Below are 21,416 nucleotides of genomic sequence, written 5' to 3'. Positions count from 1 at the left end.
ACCCCAATGTCAGAGCCTTAGGGAACAAAGAAATCTAGAGAGGCAGGCCTAGGAGATGCCACCGAGCAAGTCCTTTGGACCTGGCTCCTGGGACTCGGCTAAGGAGAAGGAAACGAAAATTGTGCTCCGTTCATTTTTGGGAACGTGTTTCTCTTTGGGGGCAGCATTGCAGAAGGGTGACTTCGATAGTCTCTGAAAGGTGCGGCGGGGCGTGGGGGTGGGGGTCTTCTGACATCCAGCCAGTACACGTGCTGGGTTAGGGACATAGAAATCAGATTTCCACTGAACGTTTGATGAGGATCTTCTCTAATAGATTTCCTCTGCAAACTGATACTTTCTCCTTTTTATTTTAATGTTTTTGAGAACTTTTTATTCATGAGCCCTGTATTCCTCACCTCAACTTCCTCCTATGTTCTCCTTCATAAACTCATGGTCTGTTCTTGAATTGTTTTATACACAGGCACATACACACACACACACACACACACACACACACACACACTCATGTGTATATTGTGTGTTAGGTACATGTGTCCAGGACTGGTCACCTGGGATTAGGTATCCCACATCCTTAAGAGCCTCCAACTAGTTCTCTCTCTCCTGGAAATCCCTCTTTTTTTTTTTCTTAAGGAGAAACATTTAAGCCTCATAATTTAAAAATATTTTAAAAGAACATTTGGAAACTCAAGAACACGTGCACACATTGGCATATTGTTACATACAGAAATTACATGTGGCCCTATTTGGTGTCTACCAGTTTAGACATATCTATATTCTTTAAATGATAAAACTTAATTTTAAAAAAATGGTGCTTGCCTTTTCTTGATAAAGTTTTTTTTTTCTGATATAATTCTGTTGTAGTTAGGGTTTTATTGCTGTGAAGAGACTCCATGACCATGGCAACTCTTATAAAGGAGAACATTTAATTGGATCTGGCTTACAGTTTCAGAGGTTTAGTCCATTACCATCATGGTGGGAAACAGTAGCCTGTAGGCAGACATGGTGCTGGAGAAGGAGCTAAGAGTTCTACATCTTGATCTGCAGGGAGCAGGAGGTGAACTGATTTGAGCTTTAGAGCCATCAAAGCCTACCTCCTAGTGACACACCTTCTCTAAGAAGCCATGCCCACTCCAACAAGGCCACACCTCCTAATAGTGCCACTCCCTATGGGCCTATGGGGGCCATTTTCCTTCAAACCACCACAAATTCCTTGAATAGTTTGAATTTTAGATGCTGGGATGGTTAGTGTTGTCAACTTGACAGTCTATAGAACCACATGGGGGATGGGTCCATGAGCATGCCTTGGGGAGTTATCTTGATTTGGTTAATTGTGCAGAAATATTCCCTAGGTAGCGGTCCTAGAACTGTATCAGATGAAGGGAGCTGAGAAATAGCATGCTTTTGTCATTCTGTTTCCTAATATGAATGCCCTGTTATCAGCTGTTTTTAGCCTCTTCCAACTTGACCATTACCATTGTGGGCTCTGAGCTAGGACAAACCCTCTTTTCTTTATGATGCTTTTGTCAGAGTATGTTATCACATTTTATAGGAAAGAAATTAAGACACTGGAACTTCTACTAAAAATCATAAAATGTCATCAGAATTATATAATCTAAGTTGCATTAGACCTTTCCCCTATAAAAACAAAATCAAGTCATGAAATATAGAGAATAAGTAGCCTTTTGGCTCCAAATTAGTCTTTAATAAGTGAAGGCCAACTTTTCTTTTTAATCAGAACAAAATGTCAAAGTGAAAGAGTAATTGTATTGCTTGGCAGGATGACCAAAATGTTTCTTGCCCCTAAATTTAGTCTTCATACGAAATGATTTCTTCAGAGTACATCTTGAAAATAAATAATGGCTAAAGAGAAAATCAGCATTAGGATTGGGCAATAAAGGACACTTTTGCATGTGTCTTTTGCAGAGAAGGTCATCACTCTGCAGAATCAGTGCTTCCCCCCATCCCCACCAAGTCCTTTTAGTTGGGGAAAGTAGACTCTGACCAAAGGTTTGCAAAAGCTGACTTTCCTTTGCGTGAGCGCCTGTGTGTGTGTGTGTGTGTGTGTGTGTGTGTGTGTGTGTGTGTGTCTTCTTCCTTTATACAAATATCCATCCACAGAAAGATTCTCCCTGTCCTCCTTTAGATATTCAGAAGAAAGTTCAGAAAGATTTCTCTCCTGAAGACTTTTCTATCTTTCATCACCACACCTATAACCATTGCCATTTCCTAGAGCCTATGGGAGGATGAGCTATAACATGACATGTTTACTTCTTTGTATGAAGAAAATAAGGAGAAGGAAGTCCACAGCAAGATTGAAGTTTAAAAGCCAAATTCCTCCAGGAAAGATCTTTCTCTATAGATCTCATTCTCTGACAAAACAAATGAGGTTGTCTTGGAGGTACCTGTTAATGCTGCCCTACATCATCTCTAGGCTGAACTTGTGTCCCCAGACACTGGAAAGGGTCTGGTACAAGAGGATGCATTAAGTTGGCTCATTTCTTTCTTCTCCGAAAGAGAAAGATCTGTCTTCTCTTGCTTTCAGCTTGACCTGATCTCTATTAAGAAGACTTCCACTGCAACCAGGGCAGTCTGTGCTGTTAACCCAGGTGAAGCTACACACCCAAGTAGGTCGGTAATGGTTGCTCTGAGAAGGCAGCTAGGATTTCTTCTCCACTTAAGGTCAAAATTTCCATTACTGTTTAGCCTCTATTAGCACCAGGTTTGAGGGCCTTGAGGATTACACTGAGGAATTGTCCTTACAAGCAATGTAGTATGAGGACCTGCCTTTCCATAATTCTTCAAGAACTTTCTCTTCTTGGATGGAAATCCCAAGATGCTTTTGAATAAGAAATGATTTGTGAGAATTTTCCTTCTCATGTACATTGCTGGGTTAAAGATCATAGTAAAGATGTGTTACCGAGCTTACAAGTAACCTTCCCAAACACTGTCTTCAGTCTATTAGCATCTTACAGCACCCCTGTCAGCAGATAATATAGCCACTAAACACTCCATCATCTCTGATGGGAAATTTACTCCTCAGCCAAACATTCTCTGCACTTCCAGGGAAATACGATCCTCATTCACTTCCCTAGATCCAATAGCATCTACTTCCAGCAAATTCACCCTTATTGTTGACGGAAATATCCCTCCCTGATGAGTTCTGGTGAGATATAAGTAATGTAAAGCCACATGGCCATCAGACTGGAACAGTTTTGATTCCCCTCCCCCCAGTTCTCTTTCTTCTTAATGCTGCAATTGATGAGTACCATCCCACCTCTGCAATCCCTGCAAGAACCTGCTGAGGCTTTCCTCACTCTAGTATTCTCCACACAATATTTTATCAGTTCTCCATTTTCTAGTACTTAATATTTCTGTAGTGGCCACAGAGAAGTTTCCCAACCACAACTTCAAAGGATGCACCTCAAATTAATTAAAATGCTTACAAATTGGAAATAATGTTAGGCTCTTAGTTATCAACATCATATACTAAGATAGGGACTTAAGCAAAATCTAACCTAACTTTTTAGGAGAAAGCCAAATTCTCTTATCCAATGAGAAGCAGTGCTAGTCTGACTCCTCTATAGACAGCATCAGTGATCAGGCATTCTGAGCTCCTCCTGTAACATTACAGTATAGCCTTCAGTCTCATGTTTGTTGGGTAGTAGCTTTGGGTTTTGGCTGACTCGAAAGTTAATATCTATGAATGTCCCACAAACCTGCAGGTCATTCCGAAGATGGGAGTTTTGTCCAAGGGAATGATAAGTATAATGGAATAAACATTTCGTATTTCCTAGTAACAGTTTTTAGCTATGGGTCACATATCTAACTCCTTCCTCTCTGATCCCATCACTCTGGGGCAGATGTTCAAGAAACAACCATGTTTTAATCTTTGCAGGGAGATAGAGGAATAGCAAACAAAATCATAATATATGATAAGCAGGTAAATATGAGAAAAACCTTTATTATATATCAGAGAAATTATATGTGAATCTTTAATATATATATTAAATATATATTATATAATAAATCATATATATAATTACATATGTAATTATATGTGAATCTTTAATATATATTAATATAATATTTAATATTATATTAATATATATTTAATATTATATTAATATATATTAAAGATTCACATATAATTACATATGTCTCTATATAATATCTATCTGTATTTATTTGTTTATTTATTTATTTATTTATTTATATATAATAGAGAGACAAATATACCTAGAAATTCACCCAAAGGCATCTACTTCCTCTTATAGGAACCATGTGTCTTTGTCTTTAAAAGTAATGTTGGTTTTTAAAGTTAGACACTTTTCCACTCCAATTAATATAGGTGTTGTCAGTAGAGAAATGAGAATTATCGATACTGACTACACAATTAGCAATCTATGTCATAATGAGATTTTTCTTACTTGAGTTTTTGTTTTGTTTTGTTTTAGGAGGAGAGTGTGGATATGTGAAAGTATGCATGCGTTAGGCCTTAAAATAGTGTATTTACCATGAAGTCATAATCTGTTAAATATATCTTGATCATAGACTATGCAGAATTTTAACCAGTTTGATATCTCACCCTCAAATCCAACAATGAAAATTGTTAGATTGTTCAGTGTTCTATATATTTTCAAGAAATTTTAGGCTACTTAAGTATTTCAGAAAAGTATCTCCCTTGATGGGGGATGTCCTTCTGTATATATGTTTCTCTTATTGGTTGATGATAAAACCCTTTTTGGCCAATAGCCAGTAGAGGCAGGAAGATAGGCAGGGATAGGTGATGAGGAGAATGCCAGGGGGAGATGCAAAGAGGCACCTCAAGGGACACCATTTAGTCCACCAAAGGAGTAACAGGTCCAGGCATTCTCTGGGAAGCCAAGACCACGTGGCAATACATAGATTTATAGAAATGGGTTAGTAATTAAGACAGAGCTAGCCAATAAGAAACCCTAGCCATTGGCCAACAGTTCAATAATTAATGTAGCATTTCAATGTGTTCATTTGGGGCTGAAGCGGTGGGACCAGGTGAGACAAAATAAATAAATAAATAAAAAACCTACACCAACACATCCTCAGTTTAAAAATGCTAGTTCAATAAAAGCAGCATAAATTCCTTTTTCTTAGTTATCTACATGCTAATTGTTTCTTAGATTCTAGGAAAAGAGGCAAATCCTTTTTTCTTAGACATCAGCCCCAGAGTGATGGGGTCAGAGATGAAGGAATTAGATATGTGACCCATAGCTAAAAACCGTTCCTAGGAAACATGTAAATGTTTATTCCATTATGCTTATCATTCCCTTGTACAAAACTCCCATCTTTGGGATGACCTGCAGGTTTGTGGGATATTCGTACAAGTTAATTTTTGAGTCAGCCAAAAGCAGTCTCAAGAGCTAATCCAAATCCCTCACATCTGTGAAGCTTCAAGATGCAGATCTTCTTGTCACTGTCTTGTATTTTCTCGAAACTATTTCTTCTCTTCCCTAAAGGGAACACTGATGTGATTCAGTCCCTAGCACATAAATCTTTCATGCAGGCTCTGAGTGACCTCCACAGTATCAACTTTTCACCCCATTACTTCAGATGTATTGTTTTCCATCTGCCCAACCGCACCCCCCCAAGATTTCAGGGCATCTATTTAAACTTCTGCCTTTGGTTTTCAACTTGAAAGGAGATTATTGCTTTATACCATTTGGATGATAATGGGGAGGGGGTCACATTAATAAAGTATATATGTATAGCAAGTATCCTCAAAGTTAATGGCTTAACACAACTGTTTACTCACCTCACAATTCTCTGAATTCATCAGAGTTAAATAGTTCTTTTTTCTCTTAACTGGACTGCTTCATATGGCTGGTTCTCTGCCAGGAGAGCTGACTGCTGACTGAGTAGGATGGCCCCATATGGGACAGCTTATCTCTCTTCCATGTGGTCTCTTATCCTTCAGCAGGCTGGTCTGGGATTGCTCACATGGGAGCTGAGCTGGCATGAAAGGTCTCTTGAGGCTTGGGTCTGGAATTCTGCCTTCTTCTCTCAGTGCCCCAAAGCAAGTTACAAGGTCAGCCTAGATTCAAGAGGTGGAGAAAGAGATTCCCCCTCTTGATGAGAAGGTTTGCAGAGTAACTCTCTTACATTGCAAAGAGCATGCATACCAAAATGAAAATAGTTGCAACAGTTTTCATTTTGTTTCTAAGATCTATCAATTAAGATTCTTTGGATGCTTATCTAAGTATCTAGAAACTGTGCTGTACAAATGCTAGATCTTTCCATTTCCTTAAGCATCCATATAGCTCCCAATAGCAGGCCTATTACACACATGCAGAAACTCTTAAGAAATAGGGACTAATGGTTTGATGCTAGAGCCCTTTTACTTACATCTGATAATTCCAAGTTCCTTGACTGTACTTTTCAGTATGATTTTGTTCATTATCAATATATACTCATGATTATATGAAAATGGTATTTTATAGATAATTATAAATATTAATAAATGCCTGATTATTTCTTTCTATATATGCATGACTTTATCTTGACTTCAAAGACCAAAGATCAAGGGCCTTTTAATGCTCCAGGCACTTCATGATTCTTCAATAACTTGAATGAAGTGAATCTTGAATCCTACTTGATGTTGAATGTATCTCTAATCCCAGTTAACAATGTCTAATATTAAGGGCAGAGACTCTAGATACTTCATTAGGACTCGTGGAAGAGTGTGGTTGAATGACTCCTTAAATTTTAAGAGAATATTCTGGTTTGTAGGTATCAGAACTCTTAGTTTTATTGACAAATGACTACTGACAACATTGACTACCAGCCCAGGATCTTACCACTTTCTGGAGATTTATCAAGAAAACACACTGATTCCAACTCCTACGTGGCTTGACATTGATTCCTTAACTTCCACTTTCTTATTTATTTAGCTACAGACTTAAAGAATAATTTACAATGAAATAGGCATGAATACAAAGAAAGGAGTCATTACTACAGGTAGTTATTTTTCAAAAAGACCATCAATTTAAGATTTGTGGGAAGTTTATCTGGCTATCACACAAGATAAATATTGTACAAATGTTAGCTCTTCAAATTTCATTGAGACCAGAAGGTCCTAATAGCAAATCTACTGCACAAGACACTACTTTGGAAACATTTTACAATGAATAAATGTATACATAATAAGTAGGTATAGACAACTCTTAGTACAAAATTGCTATACACTAAGCACTATTCAAAGTTCTTGTCAATTCACTAACAGAAGAGCTGACTATGGTGGTGCATGAGTGCCCCTCTTTACAGATGAAAAGGAAGGCTAGGGCATAGCAAGTAAATGCCACATACAGGGCTTCTAGCATGCCATTAAGGACACAGTAAGTCTGCAAAGAATATGTTTTCTATGATTGTGACAGAATGACATTTCCTCATAGTTTCTTACAAAATGCTTTGTGAAAGGTAGGTGTTTAATACATTCATGTTAATTGGATTCCAGAAGAACCCTGCTGTATCCTGTGGGGTTTCTAAGAGGTGTATTCTATGAAAGGAGCCTCATGTTTACAGGATAATGTGATTTGTGTGATTGCTTTTAGATTGAGTTACTGTCTTTTAGTTAGGAAAGAAGATTAAATGACTATATGCAAATCTAAGAACTTCAGCAGTCCCCTTACCCCCAAGAACCATTTAGAAAATTGTCTCTATAGGACCAGAAAGAGACCTCACAGGTCCAATTAAAAAAAAAAAAAAAAGAAACCAAGATTTTATTAAATGGTGCTTTTAGTGTTTAAGGAAAAAAGATTTAGAAGTCTTGGTTCTGCCCCCCTACACACCTTGGGGTGTGGGCAGGGAGGGGAGAAGGGACTGGCTCTTACATATACTAGTCCACAGTCCTAGTGTCCATGGTGTCTGAAACATTTTTGCTTATTGCTTATTTTTTATTTAAATTAAAAACAAGCTTCTTTTACATGTCAATCTCAGTTCCCTCTTCCTCTCCTCCTCCCCTGCCCCCCACTGATGCCTTGTCCCAACCCCCTTCTTCTCCCCAGGGAGGGGAGGCCTTCCATGGGGCATCTTCAAAGTCTGTCATATCATTTGGAGCAGGGTCTAGACCCTCCCCAGTGTGTCTAGGCTGAGAGAGAATCCCTCTATGTGAAGAGGGCTCCCAAAGTCCATTGGTGTACTAGGGATAAATACTTACCCACTACCAGTGGCCCCATAGATTGTCCAGATATCCAAACTGACTTTCTCCTTCAGGGGTTCTGGAACAACCCTATGCTGGTTTCCCAGCTATCAGTCTGGGGTCCATGAGCAACCCTTTGTTCAGGTCAGCTGTCCCTGTGGGTTTCTCCAGTCTGGTCCTGATCCCTTTGCTCACCATTCCTCCCTCTCTGCAACTGGATTCTAGAGGTCAGCTCAGTGTTTAGCTCTGGGTGTCTGCTTCTGCTTCCATCAGCTACTGGATGAAGGATCTAGGATGACATATAAGGTAGTCATCAATCTCATTATTTGAGAAGGGCATTTAAGATAGCTTCTCAACTGTTGCTTAGATTGTTAGTTGGGGTCAAGCTTGTGGGTCTCTGGACCTTTTCCTAGTGCCAGAATTGTCTTTAAACCTTTAATGGCTCCCTCTATTATGGTATCTCTATCTCTTTCCTCTATTTTTCCCCTGACTAGATCTTCCTGCTACTTCATGTCCTCCTCTCCCCTCCTCTTCTCCCCTTGTCTTTCTTCTAACTCTCTCTCCCTCCCCCATGCTCCCAATCTGTTCAGGAGATCTCGTCCCTTTCCCCTTCTCTAGGTGTTGATGTATGCTTCTCTTAGGGTCCTCCTTGCTGCCTATATTCTCTGGGTTTGTGGATTGTAGGCTGGTTATCCTTTGCTCTATGTCTAATATAACATATGAATGAGTACATATCATGTTTTTCTTTCTCGGTCTGGGTTACCTCACTTGGGATGGTTTCTTCTAATTCCATCCATTTGCCTGGGAATTTAATATTCCATTGTTTATTTTTCTGCTGAGTCGTACTCCATTGTGTAAATGTACCACATTTTCTCCATCTATTTTTCAGTTGAGGGGCATCTAGGTTGCTTCCAGGTTCTGCCTATTACAAATAATGCTATAAGAAACATAGTTGAACAGATGTCCTTGTTGTATGAATGTGCATCTTTTGGGTATATGCCTAAGAGGGGAATTGCTGGATCTTGTGGTAGATTGATTCCTATTTTCCTGAGGAACCGCCATACTGATTTCCAAAGTGGCTCTACCAGTTGGCACTCCCACCAGCAGTGGAGGATTGATCTCCTTTCTCCACATCCTCTCCAGCATAAGTTATCATTGGTGTTTTTGATTTTAGCCATTCTGACAGGACTAAGATGGTATCTCAGAGTTGTTTTGATTTGCATTTCCTTGATGGCTAAGGATGTTGAGCACTTTCTTATGTGTCTTTCGGTATTGGCACAAAAATAGACAGGTAGACCAATGGAATCAAATTGAAAACCCTGATATTAACCCAAACACCTACTACAACCTGATTTTTGACAAAGAATCTAAAATTATACAATGGAGAAGAGAAAGAATCTTCAACAAATGGTGCTGGCATAACTGGATGCTGGCATGTAGAAGACTGCAGATAGATCCATATTTATCGCCATGCACAAAATTAAGTCCAAATGGATCAAAGACCTCAACATAAATCCAGCAACACTGAACCTCTTAGAAGAGAAGGTAGGTTGTACCCTTGAACAAACTGGTACAGGAGACTGCTTCTTGAACATAACACCAGTATCACAGGCACTGATATCTGCAATTAATAAATGGGACCTCCTGAAACTGAGAAGCTTTTGTAAGGCAAAGGACACAGTCAACAAGACAAAATGGCAGTCCACAGAATGGGAAAAGATCTTCACCAACCCCACATCTGACCGAGAGCTGATATCCAAAATATACAAAGAACTCAAGAAGCTACTCTCCAAAACACCAACTAATCCAATTAAAAAGTGGGGTACAGAACTGAAAGAAAAAATTCTCAACAGATGCATCTAAAATGGCTTATTGCTTTTTTAAAAAATATTTTTCTTTCATTTAAATTGAGTTGTTTATCATATCCTTTATCCAATAGTGACAATGTGTAAAACCATTTGCTTGTACAATGGAAACCCATTTCTCTGCCTGACCCTTCCACTGGGTTATTCTTCAGGCTACAGTCTGAGGAAAACTAAAATATTATGCTTAATAAGATGATGTCTCCTGAACTTGATGGATAATGGGGAGAATGATGTCTAAGGGTCAAGACCTTCAAGAATTTAGGCAGCATCCTCAGGAGGGTAAATGACAGGTATGCCAGTTAGCAGCAAGCCTGGTCTTTAGGAATGTGTCGGTCTGCAATGTCCCTGATGAAGATCAGTCCTTTGCATGACCTCTGTGTTGTCTTCAGGACCTTCCTGACTAAAGCACAGGCAGTTTCTAGAGAGTGCACAACCTCCATTGCAGCTGCTCAAATGGTTGGAGAGGCAGGCTTTTGGTGGTCACTGAGTTTCAGATTCTAAGCTGACTAATGAATGAAGAGGATATATTACTCAGCAAAAAAAATATGAATTTGTTTTCTGAAAGCTTATAAACTGCAAATCCTTAAATCGGATGAGAGTTACATTTTGCCACCGGAAGTGAAAAGGTTAGACAAGCATCCCTTGTCACAGTGGCTTTACATAGTAAAGATGTATTGTTGATGTGTATTACAGTCTATTTGGGGTGTTCAAGGGAGTGCAGTTTGGCTCCACACAGGCAATTTGGGACCCAGGAGCTTTCCACACAGGGACCACCCCTGTCCTGGAACACTGGAGGCATTTTCTGGAGCCTTGGGGCCACTCTACAGAAATGGCAGCTCTGTGTAGAATTGTGTGAACAGACACTAGGGCCTGGACACTGAAGTATTTACTTCATTTTTACTCTTTAAATAAGATTTGATCTCATGAACCTCCAAAACTATAAGGTGCCCAGGAATGTGTTGTCTGGCTGAGTTCCTCGAAGGAAATCTAAATACTTTTGCAGGGGGACACAGCCTACCAATAGCAGTCCTCAGAAATTCAGTACACAGTTACTTTATTTATATCTGGAACTTAGCTGCCCTTTCCCCTACTCCTCTTATATAGTGATAGACCTGCTGCTCTCTGGATAATCTATTTCCTTGTAGCTTTTAGACTTTTTTCTTTTTGTTCTTTTATTTTCTCTTTTAAAAAACTTATTTCTTTTATTTTTAAGATTATAATATAATTACATCAATTCCTTCTTCTCTTTCCTCCCTCCAAAACCCTCACTTACACACACACATACCTACACACACATACACACACTCACTCACTCACTCATACACACACACTCCTAAAACATAGTGTAGCCTGCTCAGTCTGTGTAACGTTGCTTGTTTGAATGTTTTCAGGGCTGACCATTGGGTATTAGATAACTAGTCAGTATGTTTGTCCCCAGGGAAGACTATTTCTCCTACTCTCAGAATTCATTTGCTGCCTGGAGTTCTTTGTGTAGGGTTGAGGCCTCCTGGGCTTTTCTCTTCCACCTGAGGATATGTAATGTTGTCCTTGTTCAGCTTGTGTTTAGGCAGTCATGTTGGTGAACCCTTTCTTCTTTTGTTTTTAAAGCTGTAATTGGGCTTTGATATACTGTCACAGTCTCAGTGCTGATCATCAGTTCTTTCCCAAGGACAGGTAGACAAAGCCTGTTGCCTTTTCAGCTGTATACTTAGAAAAACATGAACAAAAGGTTCTCCACCAGGCTTCGTCCAACCAGAGAAAAGTGGCTGTATGTTCTGCAAGTGCTAGCTGTGAACCACAGCACTGTAGCTGCATGTTCTGCATGTGTTAGGTGGGAACCACAACATTATGGCTACATATCCCATGTTGCTTCTTAGTTTCTGATTGGATTTGAGTGGCAGGACTACTGCCTCAGAATACTTAAAATAATGATAATAATGAAAAGTCATAATACGTGTCTTTAAATTTTGAATTTCATTTAATCCCACCATATAAGTATCTACAAAGAGTTGGTGATCAATACAGTCAGTGACATACAAGGGAATAAAACGTTTTATTCTCCCAGTGAATTGAAAGATTAAGGGAAAAAACTCTGTGCCTCATTCTACAGTGTTATGTAACAGATACAAAGCCATTTAGAAGTGTGATTATAGTTTGGTAACCTGAATCTTATAAGAATATGAGACTATAATCTTATGAGAATATACATATGTTTTATAACTTTTGCAGACAGTTTTTAAATAAATATATTTTATTTAAATGCTTTTTCATATAGTACATTTGCATCATATTTTCCCCTCCCTCAACTCTTCCCAGATACTACAAACACCCATACCCACCAAGCTTAATGTTTTCTTCCTTCCTCCCTTCTCTCTCTTTCTCAAAAAAGCAAACAATGAAAATAAAACTAACTTAACAACAATAATAAGAAAAAAAATACTATCCCCCCAAAATTCACAAAAAATTCATGGGGTCCATTTTGTGTTGGTCAACTATTTTTGGGCATGGAGCCTGTTCTTGACTATGATTGATATACCCAGTGACACTCCAGTGGAGAAAGCTGGTTTTCCCACTCCCCAGCAGGTATCATTTGCAAAAAGCTTCTTGGTTAGGGGTAGGACTATGTATCAACTTTCTCTTCTCAGTGCTGGCATTTTGTCTACTTTGAACCAGTGTAGATCTTGTGAACATTATTAAAGCTTCCAGAGCTGCTAGCTTGTTTGGTCAGAGGGAACAACCCTCCCCATGGAAGAAGACTGGTCTTCAGTCAAGTCTATACAGGTAGTTGAAGTGCCCTACCAGAACATCCAAACAAGCTCTCAAAGTTGTCTATACTTCTGTAAAGGGGAACACAGTTGTACCAGAACTTGAAACTGAGAAACGCTTCAGGAAAGACAAAAGAGGAGAGGAGCTCATGCTAGGAATTCTGGGAGAAGACTTAGCCAGGAGCATGCTGGTATGGAAGGAAATGGTTAAGCCTCAGGAGAAGAGAGAGTGTGTGATGATGTGTAGTTGGGTATGTAAGGCCAACAACACTGGTGAAGAGTTTAGAAACAGTACAATTTAGAACTAGGACCTCTGTAAAAAAGGTAAGGGTAAAAAAGCAAATGCATTTTAATAAGAAAGTAATATTATTTTATATGCATTTTAGAAAATAAGTCTAGTATCAGAATTAACAATATTCATAAATTTTAAAATCTTATGGTGAGTGTTTATGTATAGGTCTATTCTTTGGTCTTTTGAGATTATCAGATTTAAGAACAAGTACTGAGGTGATTGATGCTGCTGTTGGCTTTATGTCCCATGCTAACTTGTCCTCAGAAGACACATATAACTGAAAGAACTTGAGATCATGCTTTAACCTGTAAAAGAGGGGACACATAGTTTCAGCTTCTTTCAAGGACAGAGTTGCTTGTCCTGAATGAACTTTGTTCCAGTGCAATGATAAATTCCTGAAGAGATACAAAAAAGAGCAGAAACATTTCTAGGAATTGGGAAACAGCTAAAAGCAGGATGAAACTGAAGTGTGTTCAGTCATTGAAAGGAAACTTTTCTGGCTAAGACATATCTCTAGGAGATCACATAGCTTAGATGCTGAGGGTTCCCCCTTGTAGTTGGTTTGTCTTATACTCTTTATTCTTTGATCTTTAGGAGCTGCTACCCAGTACCCAAATAAATACCTGGAGACTTATACTTTCTTATAAATGCCCAGCCTTACCTTAGTTTTATTTCTAGCCAGCTTTTCTTAACTTAAATTACTCCATCTACCTTCTGCCTCTGGGCTTTTGCCTTTCTCTATTTCTGTATATCTTTTCTTTCCTTCTTATATCATGTTTCTGGCTCTGTGCTATGTGACTGGCCCTTGGCATCTTCCTCTCCTTCTTTTATTGCTATTCCCTCTTCTCTTTTTCTCCAATTTATTTTGTATGCTTGGCAGCCCCACCTACCCCTCTTCTGCTTAGCTATTGTCTATTCAGCTCTTTATTGGACCAGTCAGGTGTTTTAGACAGGCACAGTAACACAGCTTCACAGAGTTAAATAAATGCAACATAAAAGAATGCAACACATCTTTGCATCATTAAACAAATTTTTCACACATAAACAAATGTAACACATCTTCAACTAATATTCCACAACACTCCCTACTCTATTTGAAAGTAGCTAAATGACAAAGTATGAGAAATTATAGACCTGAGTTCAGACTGCATAGGAATTGAAGAGAGGTCCCCAGGAAAAGCAGAATAACAGAGAGGGGAATTCCCCTCCCAAAATAAAAGTAAGTAGCTTATAAATCTTTAGCTGACTATTAAATTATGCATGTATGGTGAAAGACTTCAATAAGCCCTGGATAAAAATAAAAGCTATAAAACTGAAAGAACTGGGCAGGGAATTCAGCAGCTTCAACAGGTACATAGATTTGGAATTTTATTCCAGCCTCCACCTGCCTCCAGTTAGAGGAGCATCCTTAACACTGTAAACACAGCAAATCCAGCAGACCCACACAAGAAATGCAAAAAATGCCCCCTGAACTAATGGACTTTCTTCAGAAATAGAAAAATGGAGTTAGATTTCACCTTAATAAAGCCACCTACACACTGATAACCATTTACCTGCTTGCTAGAACAATCATCAATACTGTATTTCTTAGTTTATTTTCCTGTTGCTAAGGTAAAAGTACCACAACAAAAGAAATGGGACTGAAGAAAAGTTTATTTTGGATAATAGTTCAAGAGTTCAGTCCATCATTGTAGGGAGTCAAGACAACAGGAGCTTGAAGCAACTGGTAATCTGACATCCAGAAAGTCAGGCATAGTAAATGCTCATGTTCACTTCACTTTCTCTTTTGTATTTATTCTAGAGTACCATCCCATGACATGGTGCTACCCACAGTGTGCTGCTCTTTCCACCTCTATATTTGATTGTATATGCATAATAAATCATAAATAGAATTAATGGAACTAAAAATGTAATAATATAGTGTTATATTCATATGCAGGAACTAAGGTTAGATTGCCAGGGTTTCAGACAATTATAGATAATTCAGAGTATAATTGTCACATCAGAAATATACTGAGGCTTTGAGACATGTTCCAGGTTCTTTGTGGATATAAGCAAAGCCCTCATAGAATGGAGATGCTACAATTAATATCTGCTTTCAAAGGTGGTCCTTGGTATAATGTCTGAGACGCAGATGTGTTCAGTGCATTTAAGTCATAGTCATTATTATTAAATAGCTCTTCAGCTACACTGGCATTACCGTAACTCAATCAGGAATATGTGTATAACCATGAAGATTTTAAGAATTAGATATCTACAAACTGCATTAGGCTGCAATTGAAATAATTCAGACTTTTGACAACATATGATTAAGTACGTACACTCACAAATCCTATTTTAGTTATCCATTTCAAACCAAGCAACTATCTCTTTGTCAAGAAAAAAACCCAAAACTGTTCACTGTAATATTATTTCCTTGAGAAGTTTGGAAAAATCAAGCACAGAGAAATTAGGACATATTTTTTTTTCATAATAGTCTTCTTTCTCTGGCCCTTATCTTTTGTTCTTGTCATAAGAGGTATGCATCTTTCCAGCACATACATATGTTTGTGTACACATGTACAAGGGTGTGTATAGAACAATATATGTAATTGTGACCACACTGTTTGTGAGCTACCTAGTTTTTGGCAACTTGACACAAAGTAAAGTTGTCTGAGAGGAGGGAACCTCAACTGAGAAAATATCTCCAGAAAACTGGCATATATACAAGCCTGTAGGGCATTTTCTTCATTAATATGGGAGTGCCTAGTTCATGGGTGGAACCATTCCTAGAAAGGTAATCCTTATTTGCATAAGAAAGCAAACTGAGCATTCCTCCAAGCCCTCTGCTTGGTCCACAGTGTTGGGCAGTCTGAAAGTGTAAAGTGAAATCAATCCTTTCCTTTTCAATTGCTTTTGGTCATGGTGTTTATCAGAGTTAGAAATCAAACTAAGACAGTTTGTATCTATGACTGTCTTCTAAACCAGGCTTTTTCATGTAGAAAATCTTACCATGATAAGACCTAAAAGTTGATCTACTCTTTTTAATAGCTACAGAATAGTAAAGGGCAGGATGGAACTTTATTTATTGAACAAGCTGCCATGTATGAACACAGCATAATTTCAGGTTATTATTCTTGCAGAAAGCTTTGAATTAATGCAAACGTCTTCTGCACTTGAGTTGATAATTTCACATGATAAATTTTAAAATGTGAAATGGCTATTTAAACGTTATTGAAAAAATATTTCCAATCTTTTCTTGTGAGTAACTGTATTTTATGTGTGCACAGAGCACAGGGCATTGGAGTGGGGTTTTCTCTACAGTGGGGTAAATGGTGGTTTTCATATTCTTCTTTAAGTTTCTCATTTTCTGATGAAGCACTGCTATTTTAATATTTAAGCCAAACACCATCAATCTAGCCCTTAACACTGTATTAAGCATCCTGTGGATATTCTTGTGCACCCAAGTACTTAAATTCCTGCACAGGTATGTGAGGTTGCAACTCTAACATCAATTTATTATAAAGTAGAGCTTATCAAAGCATGTGGCTGATAAAGAACACAGTATGGATTTCACCTAGAGTCTGTGAAGTGTGACAGTTGAGAGTAGTCTGGAATACATTCATTTTGATGTAAGGGTGCTTTAGGGCTAGGTTTGTTATCACACACCATAGATATGTAAGTGGCAAGGCAGGGAAGCCTGGATAAGTTTATTCCTTTGGACACTCCATCAGCTGAGAATGATGCCTTGGTGACAACCCGTGGCAATGGAAGCCACCTTGGATATTGCACAGGTGGTACCCTCAGCACTAAAGTCTCTCCACTATCTAGCTTCATCTTGAAATAAAACAAAAAGAAAAAGAGTTGCTTTATGGTATGGACTGTGGGGTGGAGGTGTTCCGATCTCTCAAAGATACTGGGTATTCTTTCCCATTCTGGAGTACCCTGACTTCTACCTTGTCTTGATTTGCCAACATGACATTTCTTTCTGCCCACAGAACAGTACTTATTCAAACATGCCTAAAGCACCACATTTTCAAATTCCTAATTTATGTGTCCATGAGTCTTTTGCCCTCTACCTCAGCATCACCTTCTGATTCAGTCACATAGGTGTTGGTTTTTACTAAAATCAGCTTGGTGCTGCTTGCCAGGGTGGCTGTATGTGAAGGGCCCAAAGGAGGAGCAGCTTTCTGCCTGAGGGCAGAAAGCTGCCTCTTTAGCAGAGTAAGAACAGCTGCCACTGTTTGGCTTTACTTTCCGGCAAGCAAGCCAGGTGCATGGTCTTCCAGGTGCTTATAATGACCCATCTGCTCTTGCATCATCTAGTCATCTAGCTCTTAGCTTGCAGGAACCTGATCATGCTTGAATTGTACCTGTGAGGAACAGAGTGTCTAGAGGTTTGGTTCTATTTGAGTAGCCTTGCTTTTTTTTTTTTGCTTCATAACCTCATTGATACTGGTTGTGTGCTGGAAAACATACTTAACAGCTCTGAAGAGACAGCTAGCATTCTTCTTAACACTGTTTTCATTGAAATGGGATGTTGGTGGACAGTGCCTATACTGGTAAAATTATTCGACCTGTCAGGGGCTCCTCCACCCCAAGAGAATCTTAACCAGAACACCACTTGCATTGCTCTTCTATACATGGAGAGTGAGGGGACAGAGAGAGAGAGAGAGAGAGAGAGAGAGAGAGAGAGAGAGAGAGAGAGAGAGAGAGAGAGAGAGGTATTCACCATGAATTTTCCTCCATGGAGCTATGGTTTCGGGAAGAAGAAATTGAGTCCTTTTCTCCTGTCCATTTACACATTTATTTCCAGAAGGTAAACATAAGCTAACTTTGTTATCTCTCTCCCATAGTGGATGGCTGTATTCACAGAGCAGCTGGCCCCTGTTTGTTAGCGGAGTGTCGGAACCTGAATGGCTGTGAGACTGGACATGCAAAAATCACATGCGGTTATGACCTCCCAGCAAAGTGTGAGTATGGCATGTTTGAACTTCATTTCAGACTCAACTGAGAATGCCAGCCTTCCTTCTTCCCTCCAAAGAAAATCTAGAAAAGGAGACAGTTAGTTGAGGTGGGATTTAATTAAATATGCTTGTATTCCGTCTGAGTGTGTAGGTGCATGTTTATTTACATGATTAACTAGAGAAATTTTCGGTTGTTCAGTTCTTTACCAGTGTCTCTGAAACAGAGAAATAAAAATATGAGCAAAATATACGTTCCAGTGTTTAAGCATCACCAGTGACAGTTTCTGGAAATGATGCCAATTTCTCATTCCTTGTTCGGCTTCCTTGATTGTGGATGTGTTTGGAGCAAAGGAGATCAAAGTGATGTATTGTGTTTTCAGCTGCCATGTAAAGGCTGATTGGCAATTACAGCCCAGGCATCTGTCACACTCGATTCTCAGGAGAAGCCAGTGGAATGTGGCTGTCAGTCCGAGAATGTATTTGCTCTTTGAATGTGGAATGGTCAAATTTTCTATTATATTTGAATAGAAAAATGCATTGCAATTGAGTGACCTTGTTGCTTCAGTGTTTAGCCTACTGCAATAGGGTGACACAGAATAAAAACCGAGAGAAGTGATTAAAAGCACACCTTTTAAACTTATGTAATTTTCAGGGCCTGGGGATGGAGGGAGGGTGTGTGCTACACTATTAAGGTGTGCATTGGCCTGGAAATTGAGATGCCAATTTAATCTATGTCCTTGCTTCTTAGGATACTGCCTTGATCTATGAACACATTTTATGTGAAGGCAAAGCTACTTTCGTTTGTTTGTCTTTTAGGAGTGAAAAAATCATGACTAAAAGGGTACAGCACAATTTTCGGGGTATTATTGGACTCTATATAGACAGGGTGTGTGAAAATAAGCTACCCAAGACTATCTGTGAATGGTAACATAGTGTGCTTTATTTTAAAGATAACTTTTAAAATTGTGTGTGTGTGTGTGTGTGTGTGTGTGTGTGTGTGTGTGTGTGTGTGTGTAACCCTCACGTGTCCATTGGCATTGGGGGTTCTCACTTTGACTCTTAGGACTCATGATCTGAGTATTAAAGATGATTTTCCTTCTGGGATTATATAGCTCTGCCTAACACGATGCCACCTGTGAGATGTAGTTCACCTGTGCCACCCCAAGAATGAGCAGATCAATTACTTTCAGGCTAGTGTTTGTCCTTAAACCAAGTAATAAGTGAGGTCTATTGAATTCACTCCTTGCTCTGTATGAAAACAGACATCAAAATTCTTCAACTCTGAGCTTTTTGAACATAGATAAACTTGGAATTGGTACACATGATAAAGTAAAAAAAAAAAATGATGGTTTATGTGTTTTATCTGAGACTGTGGAAAGCTTTTCTCAGTTTAGTTGCTGCCATTTTGGCACACTTGTATACAAGATATTCCATTTCCTTTGCAGGCCATTCATTTGATTTCAGGGCCATTGAGAATTCCCCCAATGTTAGGCACCAAGGCACAGGGATCAGCAAGACTCTGAATGTTTTTGAGGTTGCCATGTTTGAAACCCAGGTTTGAGCTTTCATGTGGTGTGTGGCTTGCAGAAACATAACTGAAGCAGGGGGGCTATCATGTGGCCCAAGACTCCAGGCATGGAGAATCAGTCTCCAGAACTCAACATGGAATCCCTACTCCAGTCCTTATATGCAGCTCAATGGCATGAGTCCTGGCTAGTTTTTGTGTCAACACAGACTAGAATCATTATAGAGAAGGGAACCTCAAAAGAGAAATTGTCTCCAAAACATCGGGATGTAGACAAGTCTGTAGTATATTTTCTTAATTAGTGCTTGATGTGGGGAGACCCAGCCCATTGTGGGCCAGGATATCCCTGGTCTGGTGGTCCTGAATGTTACAAAAATAAAACTGGCTGAACAAGTTATAAGGAGCAAGTTGGTAAGCAGCATCTTCCATGGCTTCTGTATCATCTCCTGCTTCCAGATTCCTGTCCTTACTTTCTTTGATTATGTACTGTGATATGGAACTCTAAGCAAAATAAACCCTTTTCTTCCTGAGTTACTTTTGGTCATGGGGTTTCATTAATGAAGACAGCAAGTCCAATAAGGAATCATCCAGTGGGATAGAAAATAGCAGTCCAGCACAGCAGCCATGCACTGTCAGTAAAAATATCTTGGTATTTATCTGTATTTTAAAAGGTTAATGACTGATATTAAAATCATAAAGAAAAGGAATGTGAAATTGAGTAATATCTCACATTTGTATTCTACTTTATAGTGTTTAATAGTATTTTCACAAGCCCTTATATTTTAAATTATGCTTTATAAACATCATGTGTGTTCATTTTCCTTTTCCCTATCCCTGAGAGATAGTTTTCTTTCTCATCAATTTGGATCCTCCATTTCAGAGTCATTAACAATCCACAGATGTGCTTTTGTAGTGAGAGAATGAAAAGGGAGCTCATTACATACTGTTTGGGTCATTTGCCCCTCCATATTTAATAATTCTGTGACAGTTTGACAGCAGAGACTAGCTCCTATCTGTCCTTTGAGACAGTGGGTTCATCATTATAGGGGCACTAAAGCCAGTCATCCAGCCTCAAGTGATGATATCTTCATGCACCAGCAATTTGTTTTGAAAATTCTTTTGTCTGGGTTACATACAGTGTTGGTCATTTTGGACTGCTCTCTGCTTTTCTATGCTTGCTAAATTAATTTATTCATGAATGGTTGTATTTGAATTAATTATACTTGTAGTCTATGTTCTGTGACTTATCACGATGGGTAGAATGAAAAGCCCTTGGATGTTCTCTCTTTTTTTTCACTGCCTGACTCTGAATGGTTTTTGACACAAAACTAACCAATAACTTTTCTCAAAAGTAGTCATGGGTGGCAAGAATATTGACTAGAATTTCATTAAGAGCTATTGCTTAGGAAGTGTACAAAGGGCTGTTTATGTAATTTCAGTCTTGAATGGATGGTTCCTTCTGTGAGATTTGATTTGTTTTTGAACTTGTAATAAAATTTCATGTGTATACCTTTATAGAAGCTTTTCACATGAATGATATTTAAATTTCCCTGTCTGTTATATCACTCTGCCATCCCAGCTTAATAGCCATTACCATCTTAATTAGAGAACTCATGATAAGCCCACAACAGGCTCTCAAGACTGTTCCTATTGACTATACTTCATAGCAGAAGGGGTAGAGAGAATCATTAGATGCTCACCTGATATCCAGCCACTCTCTTCTACATCTTCTCCCATAGGGTAGAAGTGTTAAATGGAGTGTGAACTCCATCTGTGCAGCCATGGGTGAGTCATTGGTCATGTTAGAGTGAGACTTATTGGTGATTTTGCTGTTTTTGGATTACCTAAGATTC

General features: G+C 38.8%; 1 protein-coding gene across 1 annotated transcript in view; it reads left to right on the top strand.

Annotated features, from left to right (window-relative positions):
* Positions 1 to 21,416, top strand: part of Macrod2 (mono-ADP ribosylhydrolase 2) — a 1,968,760-nt gene that overhangs the window by 642,872 nt on the left and 1,304,472 nt on the right. Inside the window, exon 5 of the mRNA XM_035446323.1 lies at positions 17,928 to 18,044. Coding sequence (XP_035302214.1) covers positions 17,928 to 18,044 — 117 coding nt within the window. The remainder of the gene's footprint in view (positions 1 to 17,927; positions 18,045 to 21,416) is intronic.

The sequence above is a fragment of the Cricetulus griseus genome, chromosome 6 (genome assembly GCF_003668045.3).
Source record: "Cricetulus griseus strain 17A/GY chromosome 6, alternate assembly CriGri-PICRH-1.0, whole genome shotgun sequence".
Lineage (NCBI taxonomy): Eukaryota > Metazoa > Chordata > Mammalia > Rodentia > Cricetidae > Cricetulus > Cricetulus griseus.
Note: the sequence above shows the minus strand (reverse complement) of the source record. Positions and strands in the feature narration are given on the sequence as shown.